The sequence below is a fragment of the Brachyhypopomus gauderio genome, chromosome 2 (assembly GCF_052324685.1).
Source record: "Brachyhypopomus gauderio isolate BG-103 chromosome 2, BGAUD_0.2, whole genome shotgun sequence".
NCBI classification, from domain to species: Eukaryota; Metazoa; Chordata; class Actinopteri; order Gymnotiformes; family Hypopomidae; genus Brachyhypopomus; species Brachyhypopomus gauderio.
The window spans coordinates 15372402-15400213 of record NC_135212.1 but is presented as its reverse complement, the minus strand read 5'-3'; the positions used below and the strand labels follow the sequence as shown (position 1 = coordinate 15400213).

Below are 27812 nucleotides of genomic sequence, written 5' to 3'. Positions count from 1 at the left end.
AAACATCTTCAGATCACATGAATGTGGTCTCATTACTTGAGTCTGGCTACCAGTTAATGTTCTATGAGAAGACCACAATGTTATCCAAACCATATAGCTATATACAAACATACTTATTCATATATTCATGGCTGCTAATCCAAGTTAGGGTTAGGGTAAGGTTAACCCTGTCATTCTACACAGACCTGTGCACATCCACGCTGTAAAAATGTCAAACAAATTACAGTCATCCAGTGGGGTTGGGTTTGTGGGTTTAGTTATGACATTTTAGGCACCATTCATGCAGAAATTCAGGTAAAGCACAAACCTTTTTGCAACTGTATGAACCTGATTTTGTTTTTTAATTTGCTAAACTTGGACTCACATGCTGAGTAATATTCGATTACCTTACGTATTACCTTTTCAAGACATATTCTTCAACTAAAATTTTAATCACACATTCTTAAATAATAATTACTTAATATTCAACTACATATTGTTCTATAAAAATGTTCCCTAATGCCATATTGAAACCACAGTAGTCCTAAATTAATAGTAATAATAACAATATTGGAAGCTGTTTATCTATTGCAAAGCCTCATTTCATCCTTGCTAATGTATTGTGCAAATACACAGATTCTCTTTTAACTCACTAGCCACCTGGAAATGTTGGAACTATAGAAAATTAAATGGTTAAAGGTGTTAATTCAGATTAATGCATACGATAGTGAATTTGATCCGTCTTGTTCCAGTGAAGCCGTTTATGAGGCCATTTTGATCATATCTAATGGCAGTATTGTGTAGGGAACATTTCTTTTGCATAACCTAACCTGGGGTGGGTTTCCCGAAACGTTCGTAGCGCCAAGTACTTCGTAACCTCGTATGAAACGTACGAGGTTAAGAAGTACTTAGCGCTACGAACGTTTCGGGAAACCCACCCCTGATTAGTTTGACTCCATGCTGCTCAGCGGAGAAGCCTCTCGCTGCAGTCTGCAGGAAGGCGGAGTTGGACATCCAACCCCGCCCACATCCAACTCCACCCTCTTCTCAAGTCCGAAGCCACGCCCATGTTACGTTCGAAACTCGGACTGTTTTTGCTTCCAGTAAACAGAACTTCCAGATTTTAATTAGTTTAACAGATGCCAAGAAAAACACTCACATGTTACTGACCAAAATGTATGTTTTTCTTTATTATCCCACATGAATAATTTAAGTCATAGAACAATCTTTTTAGATGTTTCTTGAATAGTTTAATTGACAGTTCTGAATATGTACAGGACATACAAATGATTGAAATTACATTACTCTATTACCCAAAGGTACAGCAATAAAATAAATATTAATGTAGCAACAGTGGTTGTAAAGTTCCTTTACAACTTTACTAAAACAAGGCACAGGGAAAGGCACATGATAAGACACTGAGCCATCGTCAGTGTCCCTGGGGTGCGTGGTGGCAACATCATAATGTGCTTAGCCATTAGTCAGAATAGTGTTCATCGTGCCACTCTTGGTCTCTACAACACTGCCATATCACTAGAGTTGCTCAGGTGTGTCGCCATTTGCGAAAGTGGGCTGGGCTGCTTGAGTACACTAAACACCAACATTACTATTACACCCAGTGCTTAATTTGTAAATCAAACGATGCCGGAACGCAAATAGCGGCATGAGACAAGGGGTCACTGAGGCCAACAATGTCACCGGATCGCACACAAAGCCCAACGCTTAGGCGCACAAATGTCAAAATAACAAGCCAATTCGTATATATAAGTAAATTACTTTTAAATTATTGTTTAGTGTTTTAGTTTAGTGTATTAATTAGTGTTTTATAAGTGTTTTAAGTGCAGAAGTGCATTTTAAGTGCATTTTCAAGTACTTTAGCCTAAATTCCAGCACTTTTCAAATCTGAAACACAAAGCAACATTAAAATTGGTCAGGTAAATGTTCCTTCCCCTGTTTTGAGGGGTGTTTCTTTATACTACCACACATCGTTTCAGGAGGACACTAAAAAATGTGACGCGCGCGATGTGTGCGGAGTCGCGCGCTACGGTCACTCACGAAAGTATAACTAGCTTTATGGGAGACACGGAAAGGCATAGCTAAAAAGGAGAGCTCTTATGTGATTTAGGAATGTGGATTTTGTGTTTAAAAATGTCTTTTAAAGAATTATTTGTTCAATTAATTGGTTCAACGCAGACAGATTTCTTCATAACTTATAATTGGTAGGCTTGAAAGTTACCGGATCGAGGCAGACAGTTCCCGGAACGCACCCTTCAAAATGAAAGAGTTCCCGGATCCTGTTCCGGCAGGATCCAGCTCAAATTAAGCCCTGATTACACCCCTTCTCCATTACCAACATTACCAACATACCCCTTCTCCATCACCAACATTACCAGTAAACAGTAAACATTACCATTTTAATTGTGTACTTATAGTAGCAGGGTTGCCAACTCTCACGCACTGAGCGTGAGACACACGCATTTGACCGTCTTCACACGCCGAAAAAATCTATTTACCTCTGATCTACATCTATGATTCAATGAGTTACTAGTTCGCTCTGGCGCCAACCACCCGCGAGCGATAGATCGCGATATAATACTTAATTTGTGTCCATTTTACATCCCCCCGTCAACATTTTACGTTCGCCACCCAATAAATAAAAATAATGAATAACATACGTGGAACAATACACAAAGTAAACGAGGTATGTGTAATTTAAGCGCAACGACGTGTCTCTTGAACACTTGTGAGTTATTATGCGTATTTTCAAGTGCCACACAGTTATTCTCGAATGAAGAAGTAGTGGGTTGGCGCACGAGAGCGCATTAGAGGGTGGAGTTGGATGTGGGCGGGGTTGGATGTCCAACTCCGCCTTCCTGCAGGCTGCAGCGAGACATACTTGGAGGTTCCGCGAGACAGTGGCGCCCCATGGCGGTCAACACAGGTGCGTGCAATGCCAGCACACCTACGATGCTTCAAGGAATTAAGACAAATAATAATGATGCTACCCATAAATAGACGAAGAGCCCATGTTTTCTGTGATAATATCGATGTAAAAGTTATTAAGTTATGTTCCTTACATTCTGTACAAGAACCTTAGCAAAGGTAACTTAATTGAACAAATTTAGATCTTAGAGAAGTTTATGTGACTAATCCCTTAATGTGAAATATGGTATTTGGTAAAAACAGCACACGGTAAGGGTGTCACATCGCGATTGTAAATGTAAATGTTTTTGTTGTAGTTAGGATGCGCCATCACGTGTCTCTCCGCCTCCATAACCCATCATGGCGACCCAAACACTGACTCCGTGTGGACCCGCCCGACTCTGCTCGCACTCACGTCGGTCAAAGATCCTCGGATCTGGGTCAGCAGGACGATTCTGGCTTTGAACAGGTCACTGTATCTAAAAGGTGCGTCTGGCGGTTTAAAATGTAAACGCCATCTTATATCTGATAGTTTTAATGCATAGATGTAGGTCACACAGTCTCGAGGAGGGAGGCGCTGCTCGCTCTACACTCCGCACATCAAAGCCTCGAACGACGGGCGATCTCAGGAGATCCAATAGATCCAGTAGATCACCACTGCTGTCGCCGTGTTGGAGGTGTTCACGTCCTCCACACGTTTGTCTTCCTTATCCAGACCAGACGAGGACTTCGGGGGGGGGGGGGGGGGCGACAGACAGACGGGCGGGTAGACAGACAGACAGGGAGGGTTTAGGGAGAGAGGGAGGGTTTAGGGAGGGAGGGAGAGGGGGAGGGTTTAGGGAGAGAGAGAGAGAGAGAGAGAGAGAGAGAGGGTTTAGAGAGGGAGGGAGGGAGGGTTTAGAGAGGGTTTGGTCTCTGCCGTCCGATTGTTCCTGTAATCCTGTACTGGTGGAATTTTTAAATGCGCTGATGTGGTTCAACATGGGCGCAGGGCAGGGGAGAGGATGTTAGTGTTAGTGTGTTAGTGTGAGTGTGTTAGTGTGAGTGTGTTAGTGTGAGTGTGTTAGCGTGTTAGTGTTAGGGTGTTAGTGTTAGGGTGTTGGGTTGTTAGTGTTAGGGGTGTTGGGCTGTTAGTGTGTTAGTGATAGTGTGTTGGTGTGTTAGTGTGTTGGGCTGTTAGTGTGTTAGTGCTAGGGTGTTAGTGTGTTAGGCTGTTAGTGTGTTAGTGCTAGGGTGTTGGGCTGTTAGTGCTAGTGTGTTAGGGTGTTGGTGTGTTAGTGTGTTGGGCTGTTAGTGTGTTAGTGCTTGGGTGTTGGGCTGTTAGTGCTAGTGTGTTAGGGTGTTGGTGTGTTGGGCTGTTAGTGTGTTAGTGCTAGGGTGTTGGGCTGTTAGTGATAGGGTGTTAGGATGTTGGTGTGTTAGTGTGTTGGTTTGTTAGTGTGTTAGGGTGTTGGGCTGTTAGTGTGTTAGTGCTAGGTTGTTGGGCTGTTAGTGATAGGGTGTTAGTGTGTTAGTGCTAGGGTTATAGGCTGTTAGTGTGTTAGTGTTAGGGTGTTGGTGTGTTAGTGTGTTGGGCTGTTAGTGTTAGGGATATAGGCTGTTAGGGTGTTGAATGGTGAGTTGGAGATTTGTAGCGCAGGCTAACAGAACCGGTCCTGTTTGGGATTGGACTAGACAAGAGCGAGAGAGAGAGAGAGAGAGAGAGAGAGAGAGAGCGAGAGAGAGCGAGCAGAGGGAGGTGGAGTCGGCTCTCATTTGTCTGCGGATACAGGGACGTGGTCCGTTTGGGGACACGACAGCGGTGTTTGGTACAGCCCCGTGTCTCCACCGGAGGAGGACAGAGTGGTGTCTCTTCAGGACTCTTATCGATCATGACGGATCATCTGTGCCAAGTTCAAGGTTTCAGCACGCAGACCCCGCCCCCCCTGTGGCGCCCCGATGGTGTTTAAGATCCGGACCACAGCACACCGGACTTCTGTTTTTACTTAAAGGTTTTATGAAACTCAGCACACACGCGGAGCAGCCCAGTTTACTGTCGCACGGACATCTTTCTGTTTTATAGAAGACATTAACACAATATCATCTAGATTTGGATGCATATAGGATGCATCCAGAAACCAGTAGCAGTACCGCGGATAACAGTCCGAACGGGACGCCGGAGCCCCTGAACGGGGCGGACAGGGCGGCGGTGTCCGAGCCGCAGGCTGGACGGACCGAGCCGCGATCTCACTGCACCACGGAGCTCAAACCAGAGAGACCAACACACGGGCAGGAGCCGCATCGGGACACGGAGAGTAAAATGTGTCCCGAGGACAGCACCGTGCAGCTGGAGGACACCGGCGCGAGCCACACGCGGACGGGCCCGGGGCTCGCGCCACCCGAGGGGGGGTTCGGATGGCTCGTGGTTTTCGCTGCTACTTGGTGCAACGGCTCCATCTTCGGAATACAAAACTCTTTCGGAATTCTACACATGATGCTGGTGAAAGACCATCAGGGCACGAACGACCAGACGTCCCAGTTTAAGATCGGTGAGTCCGCGTGCCCACCTGTGGCTCGCGCGCATAAAGGTGAACCAGAGAAACAGAAACCAGGCAGAATCAGCGCCGCTTAACTGGTTAGTTCAGAGATCCGTGCTGGTTAAACGACGCAGCTGTGAGTTTATTCAGAATTAAACAGAATCTACCTAGACTTAGACACTACAGAGCAACCATGAGGGTGAGACAGCGTCTCTTCTGCACAGAGTGAGTATGGCTGACTTCAAACGTGTGTTAGAAGTGAGAAGATGCTGTGAGAGACTGTTATATTATTCAATAATAAATTAAGAAATATCACAGTGGAGTACAATGGTGCATATGTAGACAGAGGGAAATAGAGTGTAGGGATGAGAAAAATATGGATATGTGTGTATGCACCATGTGTTTGTGTGTGTGCCTGTTAACAACCCCCATAGTCTCCAGACATTTCTCAGCAATTCACACAGGTTTCTCTGTCAGCTTGCCAGCTTGGCCATGATTTTAACAGTTAGTCGCTTTTTATGGGTCTAATTTATGGCTTGGTGGTGCTGTGTGAGTGTCACAGTGCTGCATTAAGCATCTGTGCACGTAACACTCCTGCCCCCTCCCCATGGCTGCTTTGAATGAAAACAGAGCCAAGAGATAGGTGTGGGGGGCAATGAAGACGCAATGGATCCTGGGAGACGTAGTTCTGTTTGCTCTCGTGGCAGATGGAGTGACAGGATGGAGAGGCAGAAGGTACAGTGGTGATGGAAACTAATCTGTGCTGGAGATGAATGGTTGCCCGTGGTTTCTGTGTGTGTGTGTGTGTGTGTGTGTGTGTGTGTGTGTGTGTGTGTGTGTTAGTGTGTGTGTGTTTCAGCAGTTCTGCTGACTGCAGGCCTGGTGTTTTGTGTGTTGGTGAACAGTGTGACTGTGCTCTGCCTCCCCTTTGTGCACTACAGCAGGTTGAACACCTGTTTCTCAACCAGGCCACAAGAACAGCACACATACATCACTCTCACTCTCTCACTCTCTCACTCTCTCTCTCTCTCTCTCTCTCTCTCTTTCTCTCTCTGTCTCTCTTGCTCGGCGGTAAGTTTGTGTGGTTTTTAGTGTTGGAGATCTGGCTCCAGTGTTGTCTAATCAACCCAGAGGGCTTTGGGCTGCACCCTGACTTGTTTACTCCATCCTTCTCCTCTACTCCACTACTCCATCCTGCTCCTTCAGTTTCAGGCATATTCCCTCTCCCTCTTTCTTCTCTTTATTCCTCTTTATTCTCTTCTCTCTCCCTCTTTCTTTCTGTCCTGTTAGTGTGGACTAACTGGCCCCAAACAGTCCAAAATGGTTTAATCTTACTGGCGGAGGTCAGGAGTACCTCCCACATCTGTATGAATATAGATGCACACAAGAAGCACACGGTCCACTTTAATACCCAATGCCATCAGCATTCAACACTGGCCTCTTTCCACCCACTGAATATACCTATCCTTCTCTAAAAGAACACCTGTTAGCTAATCGTTTAGTTAAGGCACCAGTTATTTAGTTCAAGGCAAAACAAGGAATGCTCTATTGCTTATCTCAGGAATAGAATCTCAGTTGACATGCAGGTATAGGAGTCTTTGCATGAACCTAATTTAATCTCTTGTCTTGTCTGTATTGTCAGATTTGTGTGACAGTGTGTTGTGTAGGTGTTTTTGTTCTGAAAAGGCTGCTGTTAGAAATTGTGTGAACTTTGCAAAGTATTGCTAACATAGATGAAAGATCAAAGTGTAAATTAGCAAAAAGCAAAAAAGTCTCAGAAAAAAAATCTATGCATAGTGGTACTTGTGTGAGAGACAAAAGATAGTGTGTGTGTGTGTGAGTACTTATTGTGTATAGGGGTGTGTGAGCGTGAATATTTGAGTGTGGTTTCCTTTGCTAATGAAGTCCTGTTGTCTTTTTCATTGGAGAATTGCTCCTCTCTTTCCCACCACTTTGCTGTGATTTATAGTGTTGTAGGAAATCTGTAATAATAAAGCAAATCATTGATCTAGTGTAACTCTGCCAGCTGTCTCCCTGTGCACAGTCACTGGGGCAGTTCTGTAGAGAGAAGGGCACCTGTGCTGAAGAACTGCCCCAGTGACTGTGCACAGGGAGACAGCTAGCAGAGTTGCACTAGATCAATGATTTGCTTGATTATTACAGATTTCCTACAACACTATAAATCACAGCATTAGTTGTTTGACAAATCTGACTCGCCTCATTTGCAAAGAGACCTGGCCAGTGTTTCTCTATAAGTACAGTTCTCTGGACAGTTTTTTAAACAATATTTGATTGACGGCCTACAGGAAGAGGACACTCTGGTTTTGTTGCAGTGTTTTATGTGAACAACACAGCAGTCCACCAAGAGACTTTGATTTGGTGATGGAGTTTTCCAGTATTAAAAAAAAAATTCCACACGTGGTCTCTGAAATACAAGGACTTCCTTGACATCCGAAATTGTGTAGGAGCCCCAACAGTATAAGTTTGAGTTAATCACGTCTATTAAAGTCTCTCAACAAAGCACATTGTGAAGTTAAGTCTCTTTAATATGCCAACACTACTACACACTACACTGATGTTAGTACTTGGCATCTACATATTTATATTAGACTTTAAAGTGAAACTTGTTAGACTAAATTGGTGTTATAGACTAAATTGATGTGCATTAAACAGCTGTAAACCACATGTGTCCAGTCCCGTCATGTTGTTGTTATTCAGAAAGTGCATTTTGATTGCATTGTTAACAGACGTATTTTATATCTCAAAGTAAAGCACATTTCTTTTATTAAAATCCAAATGTCACACACTCTCACTGTGGCTGTGTACACAGGTAGTGGTCCTTCTCTTATCTGCCCAGAGCTGCTAATCTGCGATGTAAATCAACATGTACTTCACCATTTGGTGTGCTGGTCCATCTGTGAGTTGTGATGTTGATGTGGTAATGGTGCTTGACTTTGAGCCTGTAGGGAGGGAGGGAGGGAGAGAGAGATAAATGGGGGTTGTGTGTTTGAGTGCAAGAGACAGCTGAAGTGGGGCAAATGTGATGGAAAAGGTGAAACAGGCAAATTTTAGGTAAGAGCTCATTCAAACACTCATCCCCCACTGTCTGGGATTCTGTGGATTGTTACCTCAGAGTTACTAGGTCAAGAGTCTCTATTTAACCTCATGCTTTTTTTATTTTCTAATTTTATACCTTTTGAAAATGTATAGCCTATGCAGGATGAAGACAGCGAGATGAACACACTACGGGGTTTAAAGTTCACAGCAATATTTACAATGAAACTTTGCTCTAAGTAATACAAGCCAGAAAAGAGCAAATTCAGATTAGGCCCAGACTTCTTTGAACTTGACTTGTTTATGGGAAATAAAATGTGCTGTTTTAATACACTCTACTGAGTTGTAACTATACTGAGTCCACCACTGAACCATATAGAAGGACAATATATGCTTATTTCCACCTATGCCAGATTTCCATTTGCAGTACATGTGATGCCTTATTACTGAAACTCAAAATATTTGTTCTGTGTGTGAATCAAATCAAATAAAATATATTTGTATAGCGCTTTTCACAACATATGTTGTCACAAAGCGCTTTACAGGATTTACAAGGTTAACAATACAATGGGTCCAAATCCCTAATGAGCATAATATGAGATATATATATATATATATATATATATATATATATATATATATATATATATATATATATATATATTTAGTTGACCTAAGAAAAGACGTTGGAGACTGTCCTGGGCTCTGTAATCAGCAGCTAAATAAAATTAGAACATATTAACATTTTCTAGTCGGTCCCTGGTAAACGATAAGTGAAAGACATACGTGTCTTTTGTGGGTGTGTCAACTTCATCATCAGGGTTCATTGAACCCTTTTATTATTACAACCATTAAGTAAAAAGAAAACAACACTTACATTACAAACAGCCAATACATTTTCAAAACCTTTTGCTGTGGAGACTACTCTGGCTAGTCACAAGCTCTTTGCATTTTTGTCTAGAAGTCATGTCTGGTTTGATAGTACAAAAACCTGTTAACATATTTAAGATGGCTATGAAATAATTTGGGCATTGTGCTCTGTCTCTGTCTGTCCATACACACATGTATATATATATATATATACACTGTGTGTGTGTGTGTATATATATATATATATATACACACACACACACAGTGTATGAGGAGCTCTCGTATTTTACGCTGGATTTGGAGATGTGTTGGCGTGAATGGTGCCCTCTTCCTCAGGGAGGAGGGCGGTAAACATCAAGCATAAGGGAATGGTTAGTCTGACTGGGCCCTTCCTCCGCCTGCCCTGCCTGCCTGGGAGAATCAACATCACAGTTCAGATACAGTTCACATACCAGCAACTTCTGTTATAAGCATATATTTGTATTATTGTTTCTCTGCGTCATGCTCTGCTTTTACAAAATAGCAAAAGCACCTGGCAGTGAGGGAGCCAGTTTGAGTGATTTCTGATTGGCTGTGCTGCAGGGTGACCAGGAGGAGATGTTGCTGCAACTCCTAATGAACATCACTTAGACAGCTGTGCAAGGATTAACATTCATTACAGGGAAGACCTACTTGATTTATGTGTAATAATGTGTTTGTACCAGTCATTGGTGTTTGCCAGTAAGCTGTCAGTTGTAATGGGCATGTTGCCTTGACTTGAGGCTTTGAATCTGGTTTGAATACATAGCATGAAGTGCTACATGGTGTACTGATACTCCAAAATAAATATTTGAAAATGATACTAATAGCAGCATTTAAAAAATCTATTATTTTATAATACAAATGGAGATTTGATTTGCGTGGTAGGTAAGCACAGTGTAGATAGCGGTGACATTGATGATTGGTTTTGTGGTGTAGGAAACAACCCCGTCAGAGTTTGTAATATGAGCACCAGAAAGCGTGAGGTGAGTCGACAGCAGTGATAGAAGAAGCGTACCACTTTTTCACTTCCTGAACTCACTGATAAAAAAGATGCATAAAGTGGAACATGGAGAGATATAAAGTGAACGCAGCAGATCTTCTGCACATGCACTGCTGTAACGTGTCTCATAGCAGGTCAAACCTGACCAGTCATCTGCCTGGCAAGCATCTCCATAACTTCCCTCGTTATGTCCATGAATGAAATAGAGTGACCGAAAAGCCCCTCACAGTCCCGTTTTGATGGAATTAAAATTAGAAGAGGTCCTGGGTTTATTTAGACGAGGTCCTGGGTTCATTTCTGTTTTGCCGGTGCTCTGCTGTGATTTTATTTCCATCCAGATCTGCTGCGTTTTTGTCAGTCCTATTCTTAAAAAATTACTGGGTGAATTACAATGACTATTTTTCACCTAACTCAGGACTCACTCACTCAACGACACTCAACCAATATAACTCAATCAATATAACTTCACAATATTTTTCACCTAACTCGATGCTTAATCCCTCACTCAATGACACTTAGTATAACTCAATGACTATTTTTCACCTAACTCAGCACTCGTGCTGTTCAGATATCTGTGTTTTTCAAGGTAGATGTCACCTGGAAACAAAAAAACATTAATACATTTTCATACTGCAGCTGTTAACTGGAGGCCTGGTTGGTGCACTATGTTGCCAAAAGTATTTGCTTAAGTGACATCGCATTCCTAATCCATAGAGTTCACTATGATGTTGGTCCACCCTTTGCAGCTAGAACAGCTCTCAGTCTCCGCTCTAATTCATCCCAAAGGTGTTCTATCAGGTTGAGGTCAGGACTCTGTGCAGGCCACACCAGACTCTGCCATCCATGTCTTTATGGACCTTGCTACGTGTACATGTGCACAGTCATGTTGGAAGAGGAAGGGGCCAGCTCCAAACTGTTCCCACAAAGTTGGGAGCATAGAATTGTCCAAAATGATGAAGCATCCAGAGTTTGTTTCACTGGAACTAAGGGGCACAGCTTCTGAAAAAACAACCCCACATAATCCCCCCTCCACCAAATTTTACACTTGGCACAGTGCATTCAGACAAGTACCGTTCTCCTGGCAACCGCCAAACCCAGACTCATCGATCAGATTGTCAGATGGAGAAGCGTGATTCATCACTCCAGAGAACACACCTCCAGTGCTCTAGAGTCCCGTGTCGGTGTGCTTTACACCACTGCATCCGATGCTTTGCATTGCACTTGGTGATGTATGGCTTGGATGCAGCTGCTCGACTATGGAAACCCATTCCATGAAGCTCTCTGCACTGTTCTTGATCTAATCTGAAGGCCACATGAAGTTTGGATGTCTGTAGTGATCGAATCTGCAGAAAGTTTCAGCATCCGCTGACCCACTCCATCAGTTTACGTGGCCTACTACTTCATGGCTGAGTTGCTGTCGTTGACTGTGGAATAGTGATTGGAACACCCGATTCCGATAATTTGAATGAGTGAGCGAATACTTTTGCATATTTCCATATTGTATAAAAAAAAACCTGAGGAAAAGTTTTGTTTTAAAATTCCACATAAAATTGTCTCTGAAATACAAGGTCTTCCTTTACATTTGAAATGTATTTTAATACATTTTATATATTTTAACTTGTATTCTTTCTCCACGACAGTATTTATAGACGGACTCATTGGATCATGAAATATTTTGTAGTGTCGTCCTCTTCACAGACAAGTCATGTGTGCAAACAATGACAACGACTTCAAGCATACAAGACAGCAAGTTCTGTTGTATGAACATTATAATGACATGGCTTTAAATGTCATGAGATGTGTCATGGTGTTGTATGCAAATAATGGTGTTGGAGAGACTGTCATCTAACTGTGGAGAGAAATTTCTGTCATGCAGATGCACCAAGCTAAGAACTAGGTCATCAAAACTTCTCCTGTACCCAAAGCAGAAATCAATAATGCACACATGCACAAGCGTATTGCTGCCAAGAATGTAAAAAAAATTCTTCAGCATGTCGTTATTACAAGATCTTTTGTCGTTAAAATGACATAACTACACCGCGGTAAATTTGGTTTCACGTTTGCATATTCGGAATTCTTAAAGCTACTGAATAAAGAATTTCAGAATTTTTACATTCTTGGCAGTAATACGCTTCCGTACACATTTATCTCTATATAGCAAATTCACAAACCTGGTTTTATACATAGACATTTGGAAATTGTCCATTCAATTTTTCATACATATATAGATATAAAGATAGCGTTGTACCGTTTCTTTCTTTTTTTATGTAAAACATTAGTCTCCACAACCTATATATTTATTCAGGCCGATCAAAATGTTTCTTGGCTATGGTATCTCACAAGCTAATCAGACCCTCTGGTATGAAACATGTATTATAATTATATATTATATAAAATATTGAATTTTACAAAAGTAAAATGCTCAGATGATAAGATAAAGCTCAGTGTCCAGGGTTGACGGTTGTTTTCTTGTCCAAGGGGAAGAAAGATTGTACAGCCAAGACTAAGCAAGCCTGGTAACGGGACACTGAGATTATCCTGATTTATTTCAATTAACACTGATTAGGCATAGATTACTTTTATTGTTGCAAATAATAATAATAAGAAGCACACCGTTTGTAAAGCACTTTTCAAAAAATAATATTTCCTCAACTGAAAAGTTTGAAAACATTGTCCAGGCTTGAAAAAATATGCAGTAATGACATTTTAGAGTTTTTCTTACTTTTTATGAAACGTATGGAAATTCATAAACTGGTATTGATATCAAAATATCCAAAATTAGTATCCTGAGAAAACCATGCAGTGGTGTGTCTTAACTGCCATTGGTATATTTCAATACCGATATAGAAATTCATGACTGGGTATCAAAACAGTAGTAACAATATTGGTATGGAATGAACATGGGTGGGTAAGTGACGAGTTGTTCATAACAGCTGCTAGTAGTGCAAAACAGTTTCATATATTGTTCTGTTTCTTGGCTTAAAAACATTTAAAAAGGGAGGAAGGAAAATCCCATAGAATAAGCATTCGCACTCCATGCACGGATGCCGTCATCCTCCCCCTTCTGCCTCTCCGTACCTTGCGGGGGGGGGGGGGGGGGGGGGGGGGTTTGGGGGGAAATGAATTTCCAATGTGCAGCACTACAATGGGAACATATTGTCTTTTTTTGTGTGGAGACCTTGAGTTTCCGGCTGAAAGGCATAAATACACAGATACACAGCCCTGTTTGGCCAATCTGCTGTGGCTGAAAGAAATCAGACCACCTGTGGAATCTTAGCAGTTGTATTCTTCTTTCATTGTGTTTGGTTCTGTTTGGTTCTCTTTGGTTTACACCACTGTACAACATATCAATTTACACCACTGTACTGTACAACATACCACTTTACATCACTTTACTGTACAATATACCACTTTACATCACTGTACAACATATCACTTTACACCACTGTACAACATATCACTTTTAACATAAACTGCTCATGTTGTGTAAAGCATGCCATATAATAATGGGTACAAAATGGGCAGCTGCTACATCCTTAGACCTTTTAAAATCTGGATAAACTCAGGGCTATAAACACAGGCGACTGCACCTGAAAACCTTCAGTGCTTACAATAATGGATGTAATTATCTTGGGTCTGTATTTGTACCTGAATTGTTTCGTAATCATCTACTGGTGGTGTTACTCCCTCAGGGCTAACCTCTTTCACCTAGCCTGTTTTTATAATGAAATGAAATTAAAATCTGTTTACTTATTTTGAGATTCATTTCAACTTGTTTTTTTTATGATAATACATTTATTATTCTCATGAAATTATTTACTTGTTGTGACTGGCAGTGAGTAAAACGTCAGGGGCACATCATGAGCATTGTGCAATGAAAGTTTAATTCATGTCAAGTTTTTGTTTCTTTTTTTTTTGCTATCAAAGATAAACAATGTTAAGCACAAACTTGTTTTTAGATAATTGTTCTTAATAGGTCTTTTTAGGTAATTTGGTGCTATAAATTAAATGAGACAAATCTGTGTCACATAGTTTTGCCAATGGTAAAAAAATAGGACCAGTCATACAACTTCTAAATTTAAGATTGTAATGAAAATAGGCTAAAGTTGAAATATTTACACACTGATTGTTATACACTTAAATTTAAAGAGATCATAGTTATTTGTTAGCAATTTGTTAGCATAGCAATAAATGTTTGATGAGATGTTCACAATAGTTTCCCAGTTTAGAACAGTGTGTGTTTTTATAAATTGGTATGTAGATGTGTTTTTATAAATTGGTTTGTAGATGTGTTTTTATTTGTAGAATCAGAAGTTTAGTGTGCTAAATTAATAGGATTTAAAATTTGTTTTTATGCGGATATATATTTGACATTTTGCGAGAGAAATGTCACTCTTTTTTTTTATTATCTTGGTCATGTATGCAAGATTTTACTGTAGTTTTGATTGTTTCTAAAAAGGAATTTTGCAGTATGTTATCTGAAGTTTACAGCCCACACCTTTGATGGTTAAACTGTCCAGACGTGCAACTCCACTACAATATAATACAATATTGTACATAGCAGTTTGGGATAAAAATGGCTTTTCAACCAATCAGTTCTGCCAAGTCATGATTTTGAACATTTGTGAGATATAACAGCAAAGTATGTTGATTTACATTTTGTATATTTACCTGCAATTCATCATGAATTCAACAATCTTACAACAAACTGAATTCACTTAAATCTATGTTGAAAGGCAAGATTAGATCACCACAGATCCATGCAGTAATAACCTGGTGTGAAGTTACTGTTGTAATTCAGTGATGCACATATATATAATATAGGCTTGTTTCAGTGTCCACATTGTTCCTTCCTTACTTTAACAAAGTAGCACTTGATTCTGAGCTACAGACTGAAATATTGATTGACTAATGCTTGGGAGAATGTACTGACAGTGAGTTTACTGTGAGCATTCACACTGTGACAGTTCATACTGTCATTATAATTCATTTCTTAATCAAGTATCATAAGAGAGAGCTCTATTCTGGTTAATGAGTCTAACATAACTGTCATGAAAGTCTTTCAGGTTCTGTGGAAATAAGTGAACTATCAGGTGAATGATTAAAGCATTAAAAGGATAACTGAAATTTAGTTATTCCTCTCTTTGTCTCCTGAAAATAAAAAGTGTGATTGTTGTTGGGTGATTGAAAATGGGCTTTCTAGGTTCATGGTTAGAGGTTGACCAGACAACTGTAGAAACTATGGTCAAAAATGGAGACGCTGTTTATTGGGTTTAGATAAAAGAGTGTAATTCAGTACTGAGCAGACACATAAAGGGATGAATAAAAAATATGTGAAGAGCTAGAGAAGCACAGGAACAAAGCTGCATCTAAAGAGAGAGAGAGAGAGAGGGAGAGAGGGAGAGAGGGAGGGAAGATACACCATGTGTGTACCTTTGAGGTTGTGCAACTCTAGCTGGGATCTGTCAGAGGGCATCTGTCAGTGTTAGCTGGTCACACTTCCCTCCTCCTCCTCCTCCTCCTCCTCTTCCATCTCTCTCTCTCTCACTCTGACACTTTCATTCTTTTGCTCCTGTACAAGAACATGCCAGCTCACTCTTCCCATCTTTCTCTTTCCCTCTCTCTCTCTCGCACTCTCCACCTCTTTTTTTACTTCTCCCCCTCTCTCGCTTGTCTCACTTCACCTGTATTTTCTGAACGTGTGCTCCTGACTCACATTAATGAGGTTTTACTCTTTACGCTTCATTATTAGACTCATTAGCTCTAAAGAAAGTGGGTGAGGGTAAATCAGATGTGTTTTAGTTACAGATTATACCAGGAATGAAAGTGTTGGGGGTAAGGTGTGGGGTAAGGTTTTAGGGGATGAAGGCGTTGGGGTAAGGTGTGGGGTAAGGGTTAGGGGATGAAGGCGTTGGGGGTTAGGTGTGGGGTAAGGGTTTAGGGGATGAAGGCGTTGGGGGTAAGGTGTGGGGTAAGGGTTTAGGGGATGAAGGCGTTGGGGGTTAGGTGTGGGGTAAGTGGTTAGCAATGCTATGTTGTTTTCATCACTGAACCACACCAGCCTGTGTTGGGTTGGGAGCAGTGATGTCAGTAACGCGTTACTTAGTAACGCGTTACTCTAATCTTACCACTTTTTTCGGTAACGAGTAATATAACGCGCTACTATTTCCAGTCCAGTAATCAGATTAAAGTTACTTATCCAAATAACTATGCGTTACTATTTTTATTTTCCCTAGTAAAAATATATATTTTTGCTTTCTTCTTGGCTCAGTTCTACTTTTGCGTCTGACCGTAGCGCTCGACTCCGCACGCTGCGCGCGACCCTGTGAGAGCGCGAGCGCGTTTTACAAGTCATTTTTTGCAGTGTCCTCCCGTAACGATATGTGGTAGTATAAAGAAACACCCCTCAAAAACAGGGGAAGGAACATTTACCTGAAGAATTTTAATTTTGCACTGTGTTCCACGTTTGAAAAGTGCTGGAATTTTGACTAACGTCGCCTACTTTAAAATGCTTGAAATTGTAATGGTATTTCGTTTCACAAGCTGTCTGACTGAACAGGGGTGGGTTTCCTGAAACGTTCGTAGCGCTAAGTACTTCTTAACCTCGTACGTTTCATACGAGGTTACGAAGTACTTGGCGCTACGAACGTTTCGGGAAACCCACCCCAGTGCGCTTGTATTACGTTTACAAATAAATTTACAAATAATACCGCGCAGCTACACAAACGTAATGTCAGGAGAGTCTTGACCTTTAAGTGACACTGGGGGGGCGACTGAGCGCGCCACGGTTGCGTTATCAATAAAGTTTCCCTCCTCGGGATTTTTGGATTAAGCAGTTTCTGCCTCGGTTACCGAACCTGCTTCAATACATTGTTACTGTTAAAAATGCACTTCCAATAAAGTGAGTATTGGAAATTTTTATTTTGCTGCTGAATGTAACTACTAAAGTAACTTGTAATCTAACGTAGTTACTTTTAAAATCAAGTAATATGTAACGTAACTAAGTTACTTTTAAAAGGAGTAATCAGTAATCAGTAATCGGATTACTTTCTCAAGGTAACTTAGCCATCACTGGTTGGGAGTACTGCACTATGTAGGTTCTATAGACTATAGCACTTTATATTCACTGCTGTCTATCCAGAACTCCTAACCCAAGCATTTTGAGTAGGACATGTATGATTAAGAAAGGAGAGTTTTAAATTGTTGATTTGTGCAGTTCTTTCCAGGGTGTTTGTGTATTACTGGCATCACTGGTTCTACCTCTCAGGCCAACAGCATTTAATTACCATAAAACAGCACAAATCTTCAACTCACAAAGTGTCCTGAGGGACGTGTCCTGGGTCCTTTACTCTTCATCATTTACTCGCCACTCCTTGGACACATAATTCACCGCCATGGGCAAAGATCTCACTGCTACACTGATGACACTCAGTTATATACTCTCTAACCTTCCTCTGCATTTATCACCGTCCTCTCCCTCTCTAATCTTCTCTATCTGTACCATGAGGTCTGGATGAGCTTTAGCTAACACAGTTTCAACTCAAACAGCCACCAGTGTTCTATTAACGGCCTCCAAATCTCGCTAGGACCCATTCTGACCTGTCAATTAACATTAATGGAGTCTAGGTTAAGCATTCTCAAACTATCTGCTAATATAAGTTACATAGATTTGTCACACAGATTTGGGCTCAGACATTATTACTCTCACCAATTCTCAGTAACAAACATATTGAACCACTATTTCATGTCTTTTACAGTTCTTGACTTCACCACTGTAATTTCATGACTTGCTAAACTCCACTAATTTACAGCATATTTTAAGCTTTGCAGTTAGTGTTCACACATGTCAAATCATTCACACGTGGTGCACTGGTGACCCCATCCCATAAACCTCCAGTACATATGGCTTATAATAATATGGCCCTTCAAGGCCACTCATGGCTTTGTACCACAGTACCTTGCAGCATGTGGGTCCTACCTTTACACCCAAGCCTGTATAATTAGGTGATGTTCAACACCAGACACTTGATTCTGATCACCAGACACTGACTGCATGGGCTTAATATTTCTGTAGGACTTGTTTCACTATATTTTCATAATTTAGTCTAAATGTAGATGGTTATGGAGTTTGTCCTGTATTGTCTTCATGACCTTGATTTTGAGGATGGTGCTATATAATATTAATAATACTAATTGTAACCAACAATAATAATAAAAATAATAATAATAAATATATTATCAGGGGGGTATTCCAAGAAGCGGGTTAAGCGATAAAACCGGGTAAGTTAACTCGGAATTCACGGAAACTCGAGGTTTTCCGTTCCAGAAACCGAGCTTAAAGAGAACCGGAGTCAGTTACTATAGCAACTTACGCTCTGATGCGAACCTGCTCGCTGGCAGGTTAACTTGAACCTAAACCCGAGTTACAAACACGTAACCATGACGTGTCCTTTCCTCGAAGATCATGTGGATATTGAGGCTCAGTTTATTCGCCGAGCTCTTCATTGGGAACATCTTATAAAACCCCAAAATAGACATAGGCCTACTATCATTTTCTGATTTTTTTTTCCAGCACAATCCATTACTTACATCCATAACATTATTAAGCGTCACATTTTAAATATTACACATCGCGGATCAGCCCTCAATTCTCTCCAGATTTTTATATATCGCTCTTCGTTTTTTTGCTAGTGGAAGTTTTCTTTATAGTGTAGGAGATGCGGAACCTGTCAGCAAAGCTACTGTATGTCGGTCTGTCCGAAAAGTATGTCGGCATTAAAACGACTAGTGCCCAGTTTTGTGGTGTTTCCTGGGCATAAGCCAGGTATGAACATCAAAGAGGAATTCTACAGCATTGTAGGTTTGTCTTTAATTCAGACGGACAATAAAGAAATTAAGCAAAGGAGAAGCAATATATAACAAACTTCATTCCATTTACATTGTAAGGATTTCCTAGAGTGATTGGCTGCATTGATGGAACCCACATATGCTACCTATTACAGCACCATTAGAACATGGAGGTGATTTCATAAACAGAGAATCCATCCATAGCATTAATGTACAGGTACTAAACTTTATAACCCTTTAATGAATAATGTACATATCTTTAATGGTAACAAAAATAACGTAGCTATTGTAACAGACCGTTCTCGCCATCAAGATCATATGTGATGCTTCCCACCTCATTACAAATGTTGAAGCCTGATGGCCAGGATCCGTGCATGATTCCACATCCACACTGTACAACAAATTTGAACACGGTAGGCCTGTGGTAGTTTTGCTAGTTGTTCACATGCAGTGTAATAGTTAAACAAACCCTAGATGCAATATAGGACACTATGACGGCCTCCTTCATGGAGACAGAGGGTATCCCTGCCTGCCCTATACCTCATGACTCCCTATTCAGATCCTGCACCTGGACCACAGTTCTGCTACAATCAGGCCCACAGCAAAACCAGGGCAAGAATTTAAATGGCCCTTGGAATCCTTGAGGGCAGGTTCCAGTGCCTGAAGGGGCTCAGAGTTACCCCTGAGAGGGTGTGCCACATAATAATGGCATATGCGGTATTACACAACATTGTAACCATCCAGGGAGAGCGACAGCCTACCATCTCTGACATGCCCACAGACGAGGAACCTTACATGCATGTGGGTAACAACAGAGATGGTAGAGTTGTCAGAGACTCCATCTGCAATCACTACTTTTCACATAAAATCATGCACCAACCCTGTAATCTTTTAATATACATTACAGTCAAATTCACTGTTATGTTTCATTATTTCATTTTTCCTGTAAATAAATATATTTTAAGAATAAGATATAGTTATGTACATCCATACCACTTTGTACTACATTCTTAAACTTTTTTATCTGATGCCAATCACACCACTCGGATTAGACCTGGAATTAGTAAGTGTTTAATAAAAAAAATTTTAAAACTCAATACAGTATTATAAATGTGGAGAATATAATAAAATAATCGCGCCCTTCTGCTAAATATAAAAATATAATTTTCACTCGCACATTAACTGTTGGCAACTGTTTTTTCACATGCTGCCTTTCTCTAGCAGCTACCGTAGTATTACATTTACGTTTAATAATATCTAAATATTCTGCATACGCAGTCATTAATACTTCAAGCTACAGTGGTGTGAAATACGATGCTCGGCTGATTTTCGCGTTTAAGTCCATGATAAATCCTATTTATCTGCATTCCATTAAGAATGCCTTTTATAGTTATGCGTGAACGTGCTTCTGTCTGGGTCAACCTACTGAGAGTTGAGCGACCCTGATTACTTTAACTCCGATCAGCCGTTTTGGAACCGAAAACTCTGAGTATGTCAGATTGGGGTAAGACAACTCAGAGTTCAGGGTTACGTTTAAAGTTTGTTAATCCCTCTTTCTGGAATACCCCCCAGTATTGTTATTATTATTATTGTTTAGTATTATCATAGCACTATATCTCATGCAACTATTAGTCTTGGTTATCATGATGAAACACACACACACACACACACACACACACGGACAGAGATTGTACTGCCACAGCTATTCTTTGCCTCAACTCAGTCACTGAGGCGTGAAGATGATCAGACCACGGCTGACTGCTCCCTGCAGGACACGAGCTGTGCTGGAGCCCAGAAGCATGATGGGTCAAACGCTGAGGAACAAGAACACGTAGTGGCGGCACTGCACACACCCAACACCCCCGACCAACACCCAACACCCCCGACCAACACCCTACACCCCCTGCCCTCTGTTCTTAAAAAAACAAGCAGTGTTGTTTATTAGATTATTTGTCTGTGTGTTTTTATAGAATAAGCACCTGTAATGTTAATATGTATTCATTTGTGTGAAGTAGCCACCTCATGTGTTGTGAGCTGTTTGCTGGTGGTGGTTGTACTTAACTTTACAGAGTCTTTTTTCTGCTATTGTTCTACAAATCCTGGCCAACCCACAGTGGTCCCACCCCCAGGTCCTGTGGGTGGGGCAGGCACAGTCTGCTCTGCTGCTGGCCGCTGTAGGAGCCACGTCCCTCCCCTGCTGCCTAACACAGTAGAGACTGTCCCCCCCATCAGACTGGCCACAATGTATCAAGTGCGCTACATTGAAGTGTTGCATGATGCCAGCAGAAACGATTCATCCAGATGCAAAGGAACTTTTGTTTCTTTTACTAACTCAGGTTGTAAAATGATCTCTTCTTAATAATCAGTGGAATGTCTAATACTTTTTAGGCTTAGGGGGGCAAAATCTTTCAAACAGCCTTTGAAGCCGCACACACACAAACGTGCGCACACACAAATTGGTCTCCTGTTCCCCCGTTCTCTCCCTGTTTGAGTGTTGGATGATGGCCTCTTTGTGGCAGTACTCTCTCGGGACTCTCTCTTCACTTTTTTTGGAGTTTTAAAGTTCCTGGGTTCCATAAGGACAACCAATCATCCTTAAACAGCAAACCCAAACTAACAGCAAGCACGAATTTTATACAGTGAAACCTGGACAAGGAAAGACTATCAGTGTGCTTGGGTCACACATGCCTGGATTGGATAGCGCGGGGCTTAATTTAAACCCTACACTCCTACTTTTCTGAAATATGTGTAAACATCCGTTTGTTTTAGTGTGTTTGTCTACCGATCTATCACTGGGGGGCCAGGCAGTTGCACTGAGCTGCAGCCAAGATACACTATCCAGTATCTCTCTGTCACACACACACACACACACACACACACACACACACACACACACACACACACACAGACAACCTTATACACAAATATGCACACCCACCCACACCATGAGACCAGCCTCCAATGTTTAACCAGTGTGCTTGCTCCCTGAACAACCCGTGCAGACAAGAAACTACCTTTGAACTGTCTGAACATACTGTCTGTCTACATGGGGCTCAGGTCTAGAAACTAGAAACCATGTTTCTGCCTCGCTTAGTGTGTTTGTGTGTATGTTCATTATGTGATGTGTATTGTCAGTGTTATGTGATTTATCTGCGTCTTTGATTTGGTTGGGGTGAATCCAGCTCCTGTTATGACCTAAGTTGCCATATTTGTCAATTGTGATTTTCACCCCAATCGAAATTTGCATTTACCCATCTGTGCAGTGAGCACACACACACACACACACACACACACACACACACACACACACACACACACACACACACACACACACACTAGTGATCACTAGGGGGGCTGTGGTAAACACACACACAGTAGTGATCACTAGAGGGCTGTGGTGCACACGTGCCCAGAGTGGTGGGCAGCCCTAGCCCAGCGCCCAGGGAGCAGTTGGGGCTAAGTGCCTTGTTCAAGGTCACTTTAGTCATGGCCTCGGGCCTGGGATTCAAACCCACAACCCTCTAGTCACGGTTCCATAACCACGAGACCATGACTGCCATAAGGACATTTGGGGATGTGTTTGTTATTTATGTTTGCAGTGGGATGTACTACTCCTCTGTCGATAGTTATGTTTTGGATTTAAAATTCATGAAATTCTTCTGTTCTGTTTGTTTCATTTGGTGATGTTGGACTCATTTTGTTTGGTGATGTTGGACTCATTTTGTTTGGTGATGTTGGACTCACGTTTGGTGATGTTGAACTCACGTTTGGAGATGTTGAACTCACGTTTGGAGATGTTGGACTTTCATTTGGTTAGGTTGGACTCGCGTTTGGTGATGTTGGACTCGCATTTGGTGATGTTGGACTCACGTTTGGTGATGTTGGACTCACGTTTGGTGATGTTGGACTTTCATTTGGTTAGGTTGGACTCGCGTTTGGTGATGTTGGACTCGCGTTTGGTGATGTTGGACTCACGTTTGGTGATGTTGGACTCACGTTTGGTGATGATTGACTCCTTTTGAAAATCAGAACTGCCCTTTGGGATCATGTCTGACAGAATCTCTGTTCAACAGAGCAAAATGCAAATTATCAGGCAAACGTACTGAAACTGCCTTTATAAACATTAATGTTCTGAGATGCTTATTCTTCACACTCTCAATGGGCCAAATTAATTAAATCTACCACTAGATTTCATGTGATGTTAACAGCATCTGGTGCCACGGTAACACATTTTCTCATTTATAAATGTGGATTACTGGTATTTGACTCTTTGTGTCATTCACATATGACATTAGCTGCTCCGCTAACACCTGGACCTGTCCAGTGGTAAATGTCCCAGTGAGAAGCCGATGTGGATTAGATGATCTTTCCTGTGTTAGTGTTTGGTCACACATGCCAAGTCATCAATACAACGACACCCCTAATTGGCTTAATTTAAAAGGTTAACGTTGACTTGTTTGGAGTGAGATGGCCAATAACAACAGGAGGCTGTGAAGAGGAAGATGTCTTGAGCGCAATTGCAGAATGAACTTTTGTCATAAAAAATGCTAATTCGAGTGTTACAGAGAAAGAAACTGTGAGCAGATATTAGAGACTGCACCAATCTGATATCACACTGATGCTGATGATCACTGAATATGATCACTGAATGTGATTACAGCCCGTCACATAATGGCAGCTGTACAGTAATGAGTGCTGCTGTTTTAGGTTAGATTGAGTTTTAAAGTCTTCTCGATATTTTGAATAAGAAGCTGGAGTGTCAGCTAACTGTCCATAGATTTAATTAATTAAAGAGGCTAGAAAGTATATAGACATGTGACCATCATCAGATGAAATATGTTTTAATGTATGCAGAGCTCGACTGAAGGGTTAGGGGTGTGTGCGCGTGCACGTGGGTGTGTGTGTACACCTGCGGGGGTGTGTGTGTGCGGGGGGGTGTGTGTGCACGTTCAGTTGTGTGTGGGTGTGTGCATGGGCGTGACACTGACTGCAATGGAGGGAAAATGTATAAATGCTTTAGTCTTGTAAACATTTTTTGTGTTCTTATAATTCTATAAATTTTTATTTCATATTCATGTATGACCTCTGTAAAACAGCATATATAATGCATAAACTATTCCCCCAAACGACAAAAAATCAGTTCCACAGTGGGTTTTAATGACAACATATCGAATTGCTATCAATATTGGGCGTTGTTCAAATGTGATATATTAGTATGGGATTAGTACCAGAAACACTCATGACATGTTTTCCAGAAAGACACTAAGGACAGAGAGTTTTGCTGCTATGCCATAATTTAGAAAAAAACAGACTAGAATTTGTCAATCATCTGTGTCTTGGCGTGGGTGTTTAAAATGAAGGGAATTGGATGTCATATAGGTTGAATTTAATGCAGTAATAAGGTGACATTGGTACATTAATTATCTCCATGGTAACTTTATAAATCAAAATGAAACTCCATGTCGTACATTTTGCTGGGTGTTTTACAACTCTGCCCCCCTCTCTCTCTCTCTCCCTCTCTCTAGCGTGGGTAGGGGCCCTGGCCATGGGGATGATCTTCTTCTGTTCTCCGGTGGTCAGTATGTTCACGGATCATTTCGGCTGCAGGAAGACTGCTGTGGGTGGAGCCTTTGTTGCTTTCCTTGGACTCCTCTGCAGCTCATTTGCCACGTAATGAATTTCATCTTCATTCTTGTCTTCCTCCTGGGCTGTGGATTCTGCTACGAATTTCCATTTGTCTCCCTTTGTGCCTTTTTTTTCTCTCCATGCCCCATCTTTCATTCTCTCTCCCTCCCTCCCCCCCCCCCCCTCTCTCTCTCTCTCTCCCCCCCTCTTTTTATTTGTCACACACACACACACACCTGAGAGACGTTTCCCACATTGGTATCTAAGGCACCTGACTAGGGGTGGGTATCACCACTGATTTCCCATTTCGATTCGATTTCGATTCACAAGGTCCCGATTCAATTCGATTTTTGATTTGATTCGATCCGATTCAATATCGATTCTTGTAGGGACATTTCAGTTACAATAAAAAGTGTAGTTTGAATGTGAAATGTTGTAATGATACAAGGAACACTCAAACTTTATTAAAATGTATTAAGATATTAGTGTTTTTACTGTGAACAACAGTTACATTCTTTTTTAATATCAATTAATGCACACTCTTCCACATAGCTCCTTTACCAGAAAAGGCACTGAAAGCGGTTTGAACAGCCTTTTAAAGTGCAAATTAAGTTTTTTTTTTTACATGTAACAAAAACATTTATGAACATAGTTCTGAATATTGTAAATAGGGGTGAAACGATTACTCGAGTAATTCGAGTTACTCGATTACAAAAAGTGATCGAGTAATTTTCTGTGCCTCGAAGAATCGTTTATTTTAAAACGGTATTCCGCACTGACTAATTTTAATGTAGTGCAACACACTTACGTCACCCACGCGGCGGAGGTTTTTAGTTGAGAAGCGGGAATATGGAAGCAGCGAGGGAAAAGAGCGACAACGTACGTGAAGAAAAGGGCTATAGGAAAAGACAGAAAATGTCGAAAGTATGGGAGCATTTTAGGTTCGAAAGCAAAAACAATACAGTTACATGTACTCGGTGTAACATAGTCCTTGGCTACCACAACAGCACATCTTCAATGCTGCACCATCTTGGCCGAAGACACGCGGAATGGAGCGGTGGAGCCGGGACAATGTAAATTTTATTTACAACAAATTAATGAGATTAACATTAATGTACCTTAATAACATAACGACAGCTCTGTGGAGTGCTGATTTTTAGCAATACTGTCGAATGTGTGGCTAGGTTAGTACAACGGAGACAAGTTCTTAATAACTTAATACAGGCATTATGTAACAGCGCTGTGGAGTTAAGACGATAAATAAATTAAAGATAGCTGAGCTACTTTACCTTAGTAGTTACTTTAGCAGGAAAGAATATGATCCTGATATACTGTAGTTTTGATACAAGAAATTCTAAGTTGAAAGTAATTGAATTTAATTTATTTACTTGTGGTATTTATTTCTATTTGTATTTACAATTTGGAAATGTATGTTGTGAATTTAAAAATATAACTTATCTAAAAAAGGAAACCGATTGGTCAGTCATTATTAAGTGAAATGTCTTGTTTTCTCTTTTGTATTTTTAATTACTCCTTAACCAAGCAATTCTGTTTTATCCAATTACTCGATTAATCGAATCGATTTTTCAGTAGAGTACTCGATTACTGAAATGCTCGATAGCTGCAGCCCTAATTGTAAACATTAAGGTCCAAAAACCTTGATGATAAAAAGATTTATTCATGACTGCTTTTTGACATCTTGGAGATTGTCAAATTTTTCTGCAAGAAAAGGAGCTGATTAACATGTTGAGGAGTGAGACAGCTCCTTTTTGCAGTAACAATATTGCCAACTGTTGAGAAAACTTCACAGCTTTAGCCTATACTTGACGCGTCGCGACCGGCATGATGGTCCGCGCGGCGAAAACAACGTAATCGCGGTGGCTCCGCTTGTGCGCTGTCGCTTCATGAGCTCGTGCACCTCTCGAATTTTGTAACTGCGTGCGCCGCGCTTCAGCACAATAAACAAAGTCATGTTTGCAGGGTTCATACACCTTTAAAAGGTGGAATTCAAGCACTTCGGTTATTTTTTTGGCATGGGGAGAACTTGTAGATAGTTTAATCGCAAATGCCTTCTCTAGTGTAGTTTGTTTGGGTTCTGGCGTTTTTTGAATATCAGGATGGTGTTGCGTTAAATGATTTCTCAGATTTGTGGTATTCCTACAATATTTCACCTCCATGTTGCACAGTTTACACACGGCTGTGCTTTTATCCAACTCTTCCCTACTATCATGATTTCTGAATCCAAAATGTAACCATACATCTGCAGGGTTGCCAACTTTTCAAGATCGTGAGATTTGAACCTGGAGGGGGTGGCGGTGTAAAATGGACACAAATTAAGTATTATATCGTGATCGATCGCTCGCCAGTGGTTGGCACCAGAGCGAACTAGTAACTCATTGAATCATAGATGTGGATCAGAGGTACATTTTTTTTACTCTTGCTGCAGCCATGCTTAACTGATCACCCCAGCCAAGTGGCGGTGCTCGAGAAAAAAAGGATGATCTCGCGAGATGAAACGCGATACGTTAAAACGGTACGCATATGCGGGGAAAATTGGCTAATTCTAAAGATCGATCTCAGGTTTCATAAATCGATATCGAATCATTCAAATGAAGATCGACTTGAATCGAAAGATCGATTTTTTTAAACACACCCCTACACCTGACTGACTGCTATGAAATTTCCTGCAGCTCTTTTGGTTCTGTGACTTACAACATTCAGTGGTAGTGTGTGCACACACACACACACACACACACACACACTCACTCGCATGTACTCACACACAATTTTACACTCATACACACCCACACACACAGATTTTTGTGGCATTTAAATTGAACTCTGGAAACACTCGAGAGATCTTGAACTATACAGTCTAGTTATAGATTTTGTTCTAGTCACTTGAGTTTCAGCTACAATAGACACACACAAACTCCAAAGGCACACATGGATACACACGGCACACACACAGCTACCTT

General features: G+C 41.1%; 1 protein-coding gene across 2 annotated transcripts in view; it reads left to right on the top strand.

Annotated features, from left to right (window-relative positions):
- Window positions 1–3786: 3786 nt before the first annotated feature.
- Window positions 3787–27812, top strand: part of slc16a2 (solute carrier family 16 member 2) — a 51600-nt gene continuing 27574 nt past the window's right edge. For both annotated transcript variants that reach the window (XM_076988468.1, XM_076988461.1), the window contains exons 1-2: window positions 3787–5429; window positions 24735–24879. In XM_076988468.1, coding sequence (XP_076844583.1) covers window positions 5006–5429; window positions 24735–24879 — 569 coding nt within the window. In that variant the 5' untranslated portion in view covers window positions 3787–5005. The remainder of the gene's footprint in view (window positions 5430–24734; window positions 24880–27812) is intronic.